Here is an 11925-nt window from a genome sequence, read left to right on the forward strand (position 1 = left end):
TGGGGACTTGGACAGGAGTCCGCGATCATTTGTTATGCCCCAAACAAGAGTCCGGGCTCGCTCTAGCCCAGGCACTGCTACATACAAGACAGCAGCATGAGAGGACCCAAATTCAACGGGAACGATTCGAGAGCAAGCTAAATCTGACAATCTCCCTAAAGTAGAGCCCTGACCCGCTCTGTCCAAGACTGAGAATGGAGCCCGTCCATGAAGTTCCCGCGGGGCATTGACAGTGAAAATCCTCCACCTGTTCACCGGCCACCACGTATATGCCGAGCTTGAGGCTCTTCCATCGCGACATCCAAGAGCTACCTAACTCAAGTTTCTCTCTCCAATTCCAAACTTTGTTCAGCCTTACCGCTGCGAAGACCAGGGCCTTGCCTGATCCGTGGCGGGGCGCTGGTGGTGAGCCAATCAGGACAGCGCGGGGAAGCACGGCCGATCGCTCGGCGCTGCCTGTGGCTGGCGCTCCCTGTGGTCCACTGCCCACTGCCCAGGGATGCTGCGCCAACTGCGAGCTTCTGGGTTGTCTGTCATCAGCGACCTAACACGAACAGCTGACTTCCCAAGTTGGTTGGCCCGTCTGAAACCAAAGTCAATGCGCCGACTCGGTGCTTTCTCTTGTACACCAGCCTAGTCCAGAGCTCGGAGCATTACTGCTAGAATCGATGCGCCCGCGAGTTATCGTCCAGTCTGGCAGGTAGCAGGGCCGACACTCTGTCACTCTGCCGCCGCCATAGTGCACTGAGTGCAATTAACAGTCGCCGCCATGGGTTGGTCCGCCTTCCTATTGACATACCTTCTCGGAGGCGTAACCTTTCTCCCGCTGCTGGTGATTGTCGTCTTTGCCCATGCCTACCTCTACCTCCCCTACCGCCAGGATACCGACCTCGCGCAGACCGAGCCCGGCGACAAGGACGACCTAGTGCAAACCGGCGACGACCTCGAGCCCCTCAAGGCAACTCAGAAGGATGGAACCAAACCTCGGCCAGTTCAACATGAGCAAGATGTTGCCGCGGGCTACTTCGCCGTATGCCGCGAGTACACGCCAATGGGGATCAACGCGAAACCGATTGAACGTGCGACGCCCGTCGGCTCGGCGACCGTGGCTGCGCCCAGCCCCAGTGTCTATCAGACGATGTACCGCAGCATTTTCGACCGGAAGCAGAATCAAGGGCCCTTGGATGCTAAGAATGGAGCCAACCAGCGCCCGAAAAAGGCTGGCAACGTGTTTTATGTGGTGCTCAGGTACGCGATGCATTATCCCGGTCGGTGCCACTATTTTAACTAGCCAAACAGACACGGCCACCTAATGCTGTTTGACGACGACGAGCAGCTCGAGGTACGCCATGTTGTGTCTCTCGCCCATCACGACATTAGCATATACTCCGGGGAGCCTGTGACGCCCGAGGGGGAGCTATGGATCAAGCGCAACGCCATCTGCCTCTCACGTCGGTCGAATGGTCCGGAATTGAGCCCGGACAACCAGCTGTCGAAACCCTTTTACCTGTTCTCTGAGAATTGCTCTGCGAAGGAGGACTTCTATTTCGCCTTGCTGCGAAACCAAGAGCAAACCGGCACTGCGGGAAACAAGGCACCGATACCCATTCAGTTTGGCATGGAGAACATGATCTCGCTAGTCCAGAAACTCCATGCATCCGAGGAACACATGCAGACTAGGTGGCTGAATGCCATGATTGGAAGAGTCTTTTTGGGAGTCCACAAGACCAAGGACATTGAGAACTTCATCAGGGAAAAGCTTACGAAGAAAATATCCCGCGTGAAGCGGCCGGCGTTCCTGTCTCACGTCGCCATAAAAGCCATCGACATCGGTGACTCCGCACCCTACATCACGAACCCCCGTCTAAAAGACCTGACAGTCGAAGGGGAGTGTGGGATTGAAGTCGACGTGCGTTACACAGGCAACTTCCGGCTTGAAGTCGCAGCCACTGTCCGCATCGATCTGGGCTCCCGTTTCAAAGCGAGAGAGGTCAACCTGGTTCTTGCTGTTGTTGTGCGTAAGTTGGAAGGTCACGCGCTCTTCAAAATCAAGCCTCCACCCAGCAACCGCATTTGGTTTTCTTTTCAACAAATGCCAAAAATCGAAATGACCATCGAACCCATTGTCAGTTCCCGGCAGATTACGTACACGGTTATTCTTCGCCAGATCGAAAATCGGATCAAAGAGGTGATTGCTGAGACCATCGTCCTGCCATTCTGGGATGACACCCCCTTTTTCAACACAGAACACAAAGTCTGGAGGGGAGGGGTCTTCCACGACGACGCAGTGAAATCTCCGGCCAGTCCCGAGTCTGCCGCCGCTCAAGAGGGAGATCTTGGTGAGGTGGAACGTCTCGAGGAGACCCATGGGGTCCAGGAGACTGACCTCCCGACCATCGAAAAGAGCCACACCATGCCCGTTCTGGACAAAAAGCCATCAGTTGGCTTGTTTGGAAAGAAGCTCTCGAGCAAGGCGAGCAAGGCGGACCTGCCATCATCTCCGTCTACATCATCGACCAGTATTGAGACAAAGAATGAAACGAAAAACGAGGTGAAGCATGAGGTCAAGAATGAGGCGAAGAGCGATATCGGCTCCCCTCCTCCAGTGTTCTCTGCTCCTTTCGCACAACCTTCGTCACCCACGGTAGGGACTATTGCAACCAATGCGGACCAATTCAGACCCTCGTCTTCTCCGCCGAGCGGGGATTCGGCCGCCTCGGCTATGGCGACGCTGTCGGCGACATCCCATACCCCATCGCCGGCTCAAACGCCCAACCCAAACGCGTTCAAGCCTTACATCACTTCCAAGTCTTCCAACCTTTCGTCGTCCAGCTCGTCTAAGGAGGCTACCGACACTGAAAAGGACGCAGACAAGACACCTCAAGCGCGGCGAAACACTGTGTCGTCGACCGAGAGCCACAGTGATGCGGGGTCACACTCCCCAACCTTGTCTACCAAAGGTTCGGCCCGCGGCCAAACAGGCACTATTTCTCGAGGCTTCTTCGGTCGTCGCGACACCACATCTTCGGTCTCTTCCGGCATCAGCACGAGCGATTCGCAGAAACGCACCACGCTCAACGCCGTGGCGAACGCGGCGGCGTCGGCCAAGCGATGGGGTTTCAACGCGTTCCAGCGTCGCCCCAATGATGAAGCAGCAACGCACGTTAACCACTCAGACGAGAGCGCACCAGCCCTCGACCTCAGTCAGCCGATGGGGCGTGGCCACCCGCTCCCGCCGCCTGGAACGCCGCTTCCGATGCCCGAGAAGAAAACACCAACGGCACCAATCCAAGTTCCCAAACGGAAGCCGATTCCTCCCCCATCGACAGAGAACCACGCCGAGCACACCAAACGAGCGAGCGAGCGCCGCCCGGCACCACCTCCGCCCCTTCCGAAGAGACGACAACCGCAGAATGAGGACGGCGAGGAGCACGGGATGCTTGTGGTGACTGCGCCCGCTGAATCGGAGCCAACGACGCCACTGAGCGCGACAAACAGCCCTTCCTACCCCCCACCACAGGTGGACGAAATTGAAGCCTCTGGTACATCGTCGTTGAAGACGGAGGAACCCATAAAGGCGGACGTTGTAGGGTTGGGAGTGTCGTCACCCGAGGGGACCTCGGTCACCAAAGGGGACCAGTTGGACGTCGCAGCCGGGGAGCCGGGTTCCGCTACCGAAGACGAGGACTATTCCGCGTGGATGGATAATGCGGAACTGGGGGAATCGGCCCTTGTTACTACTACACAGACAGCTTGAAGCTGATTAGAGTGATACGGAGTTTACGGCTACGGCCTTGGAGTCGAGGCATGGCGCATCAGCTGGATATATGGGCATATTGATAAAGGCTACCTTATGATTGTACGGTACATACATGGCGCACGCATATCATTGCATTATTAGGGGCGTGGCTTGATTATTCGAATGCAACTAATCTAAATCTTTTCACCTTTCGTTGACATTGTCCATGAATCGGCGAGCCTTATCGTGTTAAACTAGGCAGATTTTACCTTGGTCTCGAGCAGGTCACCACGCTCGCTATCAAAAATATGGCCTTCTTGTTTCTTACAAGCTCATTTCGGCGTTTGGCCATGTTCTTATGCAGGTTCGCTCCTGTTTCCCGCCGCCTCCCGCTCGCTTACGGCTCGACGCCACGACAACCAAGAACGGCTATTTCAGAAACCGCCAACGTTGATTGCGGTAATATCAAGAAAGGCCTGGCACCTTATATTGGGAATTTGCTTGGCCTCTCAACGGCTGCCCGTTCTGAGCCGTTGAGAGCGCGCGCAGGCCGGGTCCCACAGCTCAGGCTAAACGGAGGCTGAAGACGGGAATAATGGGCACAGGGCTCGACCTACTATAGCCATCAATGGCCGCGCCGGCGCTGGCGGCCGCAGTGAGCAGATTTGCAGGATTCTAGCCTCGGGTTTTAGCTGTAACAGTGTGTGGCCTTGCATGGCAATCTGATAGGTGCGGGAATGTAAGAGGTAATTCTCCGTCTCGTTGGGGGATGGATAACGCTCGGGGGTTTTGTTATCCCGAGACACTTACACACGCTATCGTAACGGGATTGCCCCATTGTGGGTGGAAGGGAGGCAAACAACGTCCAAGCCGGTCCCTGACACTCTTGGTCGATCCTCTGCCGTCCGAGCCTCAAGCCCCCGGCGATGAACATCACCCACCTCTCCAGGATAGCCAGCTGTTGATCTCTCCCCAAACGACCCGGATGGGAAACACATGAAAGCCCATACCCTGGCAGGGCGTGCAGGTTCGGCCCCGCTGTGGATATATGGAAGTGATATACACCCTTGTCGAGATAGTAGACCAACATGTCCCGCAGAACCGTGATCAAGCCGCCCTGCATCCGCCGTCTGTGGCCTCGCATACCTAGCGGGAACCAGACGGGAACGGAGCAGGTGGCGCCTGCATCGAGATTGAGACGGACGCTTATCGACATGGCCACCGGGGCCGTTCAACATCGATGCATACTCAAGGAAGAAGCATGGACGGCGTCCCAGGAGCAGCAGCCGTGACTCGAGAGCATCAAAGTCGCTCATTCAGCCTGTCTCCCGGCGGCTGTTTTGTTGCCCTTGGTTCCGAAGAGGAGGGCAGTCCATCAGAATATAGAATCTGACGCTCGTTATTACTCCGCAACACGAGAAGCCATCTCGCGGCCCGAAAGCAGGAGGCAATGATACCTCTCCAGGTTATTAGCGTTGCATATCCCTCAGGCCGGGACAGGCACGGCCGCCCTTTGGGCTATAGAGTGCGGTGATAACGCGCAGCCAGCCAGGGAGGCAGCTGGGATGGGCGACCTTAATAAGTGGAAATCACTTCATCCGGCGGGCCCATAGAGTAGGCAAGAGCCCGGAAGCTGGAGAGTTTCCAGGACGGGAAGCATCTCGGGGCCGGCCGCGGATGACAGAAATAGAAGACAGGAATAGAAACGCAATCAAGACGACGGTCTTGTCGAGGCTGGGGTATATAATAACCGGGTCTCCGTCCCACTTGGGAGAGAGGAAGAGAGCGTGGACAAGTTGGACAAGGTAGCGCATCAAGGCACATCCAGGCCATCCCGCCCAGTCAACTTTGCAGAGACAAGTTCATCTCCTGAACTACCAGGTACGGTTGAACGCCACAACCAAACTCTCCCCCTCCTCACCTCCCTCCCTGTTAACACAAGAAAGCAGGCCACCTCCTCCTTCCACCATGAAGCTCTCCCTCAGCGCCCTCCTCGGCCTCGCCAGCCTGGCCCTCGCCGCCAACGAGCCCAACGCCGTCTGCCCCACAGCCACACGCACCATCCAAAACCGGGCCTGCGGCAACGAGTGCCCCTTCAGCGACTGCACCTTCCACACCACCATCCAAAACCCCTGCGGCTGCCCGGCCACGCTCCCCACAGCCACCCTCATCGCCCCCTGCCAGGCGCCCTGCCCCTACCAAGGCTGCGACATCGACTTCCGCACCTCAGCCCTCCCCTGCCCCACCACCCCAACCACCACCACGCGCCGCACCACCACCACCACCACCCCAACCCGCACCAGCACCAGCACCCGCTCCGGCGTCGTCACCAGCATCGTCACCCTGCCCCCGCACACGACCACGCGCCCACCCACCACATCATCGATCCCCTGCCCCAAGGTCACGCGCACGACCTCGCCCGACGGCTGCGACCCGATCCGCTGCCCCGTGCCGACGTGCCGGGTCGAGTCCGACCTGGTGGTGCCGTGCGGGTGCGAGCCCAAGACGGTGCTATATGTGACGGGGTGCCAGACGGCGTGCTCGGAGGGGTGTTTGACGAGGGTGCGGACTAGTAGTTTGGCTTGTTAGGGTGGTGGGGGATGGGGTTTCTTGCTTGGGGGTTGTCTGTTTGTTTGTTTGTTTGTTTCTGTTTGGGAGGAAGGGAAACTGTTGAGGTGGGCTGGTTTGGTGGTCGATGGGTGACGAGGACTGTTGATGAGTTGTGTAGATAGGTAGTTAGGTAGTTGGGACTTGTTGGGCTGGTAAAATTGGCTTTTTGTTTTTCAGGTTTAATTTGATGTTGTTTGGTTTGATAACTACCTGCTTGTCCAAACCTGGTATGAGGCTTGGTGGAATGGATGGTTGATGCAGGCCCAGGCCCAGGCCCAGGCCAGCCGCTTGCTGCGCTGCACTGCACTGCAGTGCTTGAATGGACCGCCGGAGAGTGCCGATCTGCGCAACCCAATCTCATGCCAAGACACCACCCGGCAGCCGCCGCACGGTGCCAAGACTGGCCTGCGTCCTGGAAGTTGCACTGATTGGACCAGCTGTCCCAGGCTGTCCCTGTGACATCATGCACCAACAGCCATTGGCGGGGTGCCCTGTGGCCCGCTGTGTGCCAGCGATAGCCTCGACCTCTATGGGCCCAAATGGCCCTGTGCCAGCCGATAGCTCCGTCCCAAAGAGGAGTTGGTTTTGTGTTTGTAAGAAGCGGTGACTGTGCCTCTCTTTCAAACAGGCTCCTTTGAAGATTATAACGACTGTGTCTGAGAATACCCTCTCTCTTCTCTTGTTTATTCTAGCTTTCAACTTCCAGCTTCCAGCTTCAGTTGGTTTCGTCTTGACTCTGAGCATCTCAGTTCCCACCCAATCTCACCCACTCTACCAGAATCTACAACCTACAATCTACACCATGACCACTCGCTATCGTGTTGAATGTGTGTATCTACCCTTCCGTGCCTTGGAAGAGACTAACCGGGCAATAGATGCACTTAAAACTCATCGGCGCGACCAATTCATAGGTAAGGCCCCCTTGCGAGCTGTCATTCCTCTGAGGCCGAGATGCCACGGAGTTAGGGATGGTGGTTCACCGCTACGAGCTATCTAGAGCTTGCAGGCGGCCACGGCGATACTCTTGCAACATCACCAAACACAGTCCCTGGTCACGCATAGCATTTCTAACTCGACCTAGAATGGATCAAGGGGTTGCTCGCCGTGCCGTTTGTGCTTTACTCCCAGCCCCATGGCCCCATCAACAGGCAAAGCATGAACGATCTCGCTCAGACGCGTGAGGAAGCCCACAGGAGATACAGCGAGATTCTCCGCGATGTCGAGGTCATGATAGACGATCACAGTAGGAAACTACCCACTCCCCTTCCTCTAGATGCCAGGAGTGACTCACCAAGTTTCCAGTTGCCCATCAACACGACGCCGAGAATCCCTTCCCATCAAAACTCAAACTCCTAGTCCCCAGCATAGGGCCTTTCTTCACGCGACTACCCCTAGAAGCCGGCTTCAAGTTCCAGGACCACAAGCGCTACATCTCCTCCCGCCGCTTCGTCTCGCCCTCCTTCAACGACGTCCGCCTCATCCTCAACTCGGCCCAGATGATGGCCGTGACCAGCTACGGCACCCTCCAGCTCGCCACCTTTGACGGTGACGTAACCCTCTACGACGACGGGCAGAGTCTCGAGCCCACCAGCCCCATCGTTCCCCGGCTTATTGGTACGTGTAGTCGAGCAGGTCGACGTCGACCTCTCAACCCCCACACCCCATCCAGAATTCTAACTAACCACCCACCCACCCAACACAGACCTCCTCCGCAAAAACGTCAAAATCGGCATCGTCACCGCCGCCGGCTACACCACCGCCGACAAGTACTACGCGCGCCTCCACGGCCTCCTCGACGCCCTCGCCAACACCGCCGAACTCACCCCCACCCAAAAACAATCCCTCATCATCATGGGCGGCGAAGCCAACTACCTCTTCGAGTTCTCCCCGTCCTCGCCCCACCTGCTCGCCCCCGTGCCCCGCGCCCGCTGGCTCACCCCGGAGATGGCCGCCTGGGACGAGCGGGACATCACGGAGGTGCTCGACGTGGCTGAGGCCGCGCTGGGCGACTGCATCAAGACGCTCAACCTCCCCGCCGTGCTGATGCGCAAGGACCGCGCCGTGGGCATCGTGGCCGACCCGCCCTCGGCGCGCATCCCGCGCGAGTCGCTCGAGGAGACCGTGCTGGTCGTGCAGAAGGTGCTGGAGCTGAGCAGCGCGGGGCGGCGCGGGCGGGTGCCCTTCTGTGCCTTCAACGGTGGGCGGGATGTGTTTGTGGATATTGGCGACAAGAGCTGGGGGGTGACGGTGTGTCAACGGTGGTTTGCCGGCGGGGGCAATGGGAATGGTGGGGATGGAGGTGCCGCGATTAAGGGGGATAGTACCCTGCATGTGGGTGACCAGTTCCTGAGCGCCGGCGCCAATGACTTCCGCGCCCGCAGCGTGGGCACCACCGCGTGGATTGCGAGTCCGGCCGAGACGGTGGATCTGCTGGATGAGCTGGCTGAGTTGATGGGGAAGAAGATGTCTTGAGGAGAAGAAGATGTCATGGTTAGGGGGGAAGGGAAGATGCCGTCATGGTGATCTAGGGGGTGAGCCAGTCGAGGACGGCTATGGCGGGTGCGTCCATGTACTGTACACGAAAATGTCACAGTGTTGTAGCGTTTCGGGGTCAGGAGTTCGGGATATACCTGGAAAGAGCTTTTAATAACCAAGGTACTTGGAATACACATTCTAACCTGACGCTATACTTGTCTCTCTTGTCTCGATGTTACTTGAACTAATGTGGATATTCCTCGAGACTTGTAACTATGTAGTTCGCTGCCATCTGGTGATGTATTTGGGGTGCAAAGCAGGTCAAGATCCTGGCTCACAGGCGAACTGACCGTCACTTGCCCCGAAAGACAACCTCGAAAAGATAAAAAAGGGGGTATTGTGCTTTGTACATAGAAAAAAAAAGGAAGGGGAAACGCTAACTAATACGATTCCCCGCAATCGCTTGACCGACCCTCCCAAGTCACCGAAACCTGCCTCCCTTCCCGCTGCCATGCTTAAACTCCAATCCCTGCCCAACCCCCGAAATGCTCTTCTGGTTGGTGTTTTCTTTGATTCATACCCCTTTTCTCTGTTCCAATGCGTGCAATGAAGGGACCAATCCGTCGTGATCAAGGTATGAGTGGACTCCGTGTACAGTCAGACAAAAGAAAACCGGCCGACGCGTGTTATTAAAAACACAACGTGTAGAGGGCCCGGGTGTTTGTTAAGAGATATTAACATGGCGCAAGATGTTTGGTGGCGGCGGCGAAGCGCACGCCGATCCGTGGCTACCGGAACTCCCCGAAGGGCGCGCCAAAATTCATGCGTTTTTTGAACTTTAAGGGGACGTCGAACTGTTCTTCGTCGCCGCTTTTCGGGCTGCTCTTGTTATCCTCGGAGTCAACCTCAGAACCGGCGCCGGGCTGGCCTTCGGCCGGAGTTTTCGTTTCCCCGGGGGCTGGTTGTGCCGCCTGCTTGGCCAGTTCCGAGTCCTTCAACACTGCCGGCAGTGCAGCCGCGTTGTCCTTGCTGACTTCTTCCAGCTTGTCGGACAGCTTCTGGAAAAATATCTCATCGTGGGCCGGCATGTTCCTCACCATAAATGGGCCCTTCAGTTCACGGTCTTCGCTGGACTCAAAGATGGGCTCGGGATGGTCGGCGAAGAGGTGGCCATGCTGGTCTGTAACACCGGGGAAGGGCTCCATGGCCTGTTGCGATTCGGATACGCCGCCCCCGTCGCCGCCTGTGGTTGTGCCCTGGCTAGACGCGACCTCTTCATGCGGCATGGTCGGAGTACTGTCGCCGCTGTTGCTCGTTGCAGTAGCTGTCCCTGAGGAAACAGCGGTTGCCACCGACGAGAGGGAATGGTTTGGCGTGTGGCCAGCGTGCATCGTGAGGCGGTCCGCTTCCTTGGCTGCCAAAACTTGGAGAGTTTGTTCCTTCTTCGCCCGCGGGCTCTGGGGTTGATCAGAGCCTGACGGAGGAGAGCCAGATGGGCTGGAAGATTTGGACCCGTTCTGTGACCCGGTATCTCTGAAGGTCGCTTTCTTTACGCTAGTAGCCTTGATCGGGATGCCCTCCAACTCTGGGTGGATTTCCTTGACGTCAACGATCGGAATAGGCTCGGCTGCGGCCTCGAGTGCCTCATCTTGCTTCATAAAATCGGCGGTGGGCGCGCTGGGTCCATTCGGTGACCTTGGGGAAGCGAGGTCCTGGGCCCTCGGTCCCGGTATGGGCAACGGCGAAGATGCATTCCGGGCGGCTGGCCCCCCATTCTGGCCCACGAGATGTGAACTTTTTTCCGAAGACAACGAGCTGTTGGGGCTTATTCGCGATGCTCCCTGGCTTCCTTCGCGTTGGCCCATATTCGAGAAGGGTGCTCTCGCCCAAAAGGGGAGGCTATTTAGAGCCAGCGGGTTGGTGCCACCCAGCCGTTCGATTTCCCCTACCAAAACCGCCTTCTCGGCCTCCCACTCGGCGCGCTCCTCCTCCATAAGGGCCCGTTCTTCCTTGTACACCTCCTCTGCTCGCTCACGGTTCGCCTCCAGGTACTTGCGCTCCGCCTCCCAAGCCTCCTGCATCCTGGCCTTTTGCTGAAGGAGCCGTCGAACCATGCAGTCATGGCTGGATGAGGTCACCTCGTCCGCCGAGACGGACCGCGAATAGGCTAGTCCGCCGCCCGGAGAACCCAATGTATTGTTGGTGAGCCCAGCCGCCATGCCTTGGTTCTTGTTCGATCCGTTTCCTGGCAGTCTGGGCGATGTGACCCCGTTGCGATTTGTTGGCGGGAGACTGCTCGACCGGCTCTGGTCGTATTGGAACTGTGCTTGCTGTGCGGCTGGCAGGATATGGGGTGACAAGGGCGAATAGATTTGACTTCCTCGAGGTTGCGAGACGGGACGAAGGTGTGTAGGATTGCTGCTGTTGGACACCACGACGTGGTCAAAGTATCCGTGGACACCGCGCGGGAGAGTCAGGGGAGAGATGATCGAGGAGGAGGAGTCGGTGGTGAGTTTGGGGAACGGGATATGCATATCACTGTCCCGGGTGCCCGGAGGCCAGAAGGAGTCGGCGGGCAGCTTCGTCATGACAGGCATTGTGTTTCCAGGAGTTTATACCACGAGCCCCCTGGTCATGTGCAGAGCTGGAGCTGTTCCCCTTGCATTAGCTCGCCGTTGCTGATGTCAATCGATGTTTGTTGGCAGGTGTGGAGCACAATGGAGCATCTCGTGCGTGAAGCGCACGTTCGAGGAGGTCCGCTCGCAGTACATTCGTCCGTCGTTCGGTAATTGCGTACTGTATCGTGTGGACGGGACAGAAGAATGGGATTGCAGCCCGAAGACGAGACGAGATGGAAGCGATTGAGTGTGCAAAAATAATACAGTCGAGATTGATTATTATGAGGTTAGGTAGGGGGCGATGGAAAAGTTAAGTAGGTAGGGTAGTTCTGGTCTACCTAGTCCAAATAATTGTCGAGGCTCTTTCTCTTCTGAGAGAGAAGGACCTGGACCGCCGACGTGGCAGCCCTGTCATCTGCCCGTCTCCGAAACTTAAGGTGGTATGTAACCTGCAAGCGCTGCCCGGCCTGTGAAGAAGCACCT

General features: G+C 57.3%; 5 protein-coding genes across 5 annotated transcripts; 4 read left to right on the forward strand and 1 right to left on the reverse strand.

Moving 5' to 3' along the window:
* The first annotated feature begins 468 nt into the window (after nucleotides 1-468).
* On the forward strand, nucleotides 469-3948 carry F5144DRAFT_537355 (uncharacterized protein). The gene is made up of 2 exons (XM_066787073.1): nucleotides 469-1248; nucleotides 1300-3948. The coding sequence occupies exons 1-2, from the start codon at nucleotides 770-772 to the stop codon at nucleotides 3755-3757; spliced, it is 2937 nt and encodes a 978-aa protein (XP_066642082.1). The 5' UTR covers nucleotides 469-769; the 3' UTR covers nucleotides 3758-3948.
* Nucleotides 3949-3968: 20 nt separating this feature from the next.
* On the forward strand, nucleotides 3969-4394 carry F5144DRAFT_320937 (uncharacterized protein). The gene has a single exon (XM_066784047.1). It carries the CDS (start codon nucleotides 4048-4050, stop codon nucleotides 4321-4323), a length of 276 nt encoding a protein of 91 aa, XP_066642083.1. The 5' UTR covers nucleotides 3969-4047; the 3' UTR covers nucleotides 4324-4394.
* Nucleotides 4395-5331: 937 nt separating this feature from the next.
* F5144DRAFT_320863 (uncharacterized protein) lies at nucleotides 5332-6402 on the forward strand. Its single transcript, XM_066784046.1, has one exon. It carries the CDS (start codon nucleotides 5708-5710, stop codon nucleotides 6326-6328), a length of 621 nt encoding a protein of 206 aa, XP_066642084.1. The 5' UTR covers nucleotides 5332-5707; the 3' UTR covers nucleotides 6329-6402.
* A 465-nt stretch (nucleotides 6403-6867) lies between these two features.
* Nucleotides 6868-9020, forward strand: F5144DRAFT_579807 (IMP-specific 5-nucleotidase). Its single transcript, XM_066789342.1, has 5 exons — nucleotides 6868-7176; nucleotides 7225-7260; nucleotides 7431-7592; nucleotides 7652-7963; nucleotides 8052-9020. Exons 1-5 carry the CDS (start codon nucleotides 7152-7154, stop codon nucleotides 8819-8821), a joined length of 1305 nt encoding a protein of 434 aa, XP_066642085.1. The 5' UTR covers nucleotides 6868-7151; the 3' UTR covers nucleotides 8822-9020.
* Nucleotides 9021-9612: 592 nt separating this feature from the next.
* Nucleotides 9613-11421, reverse strand: F5144DRAFT_494384 (uncharacterized protein; the record flags this gene model as incomplete). The annotated part of the gene is made up of 3 exons (XM_066786029.1): nucleotides 9613-9933; nucleotides 10012-10661; nucleotides 10752-11421. The coding sequence occupies 3 exons, from the start codon at nucleotides 11419-11421 to the stop codon at nucleotides 9613-9615; spliced, it is 1641 nt and encodes a 546-aa protein (XP_066642086.1).
* Nucleotides 11422-11925: the final 504 nt, after the last annotated feature.

Source organism: Chaetomium tenue (assembly GCF_020726465.1).
Source record: "Chaetomium tenue strain MPI-SDFR-AT-0079 chromosome Unknown F5144scaffold_5, whole genome shotgun sequence".
NCBI classification, from domain to species: domain Eukaryota; kingdom Fungi; phylum Ascomycota; class Sordariomycetes; order Sordariales; family Chaetomiaceae; genus Chaetomium; species Chaetomium tenue.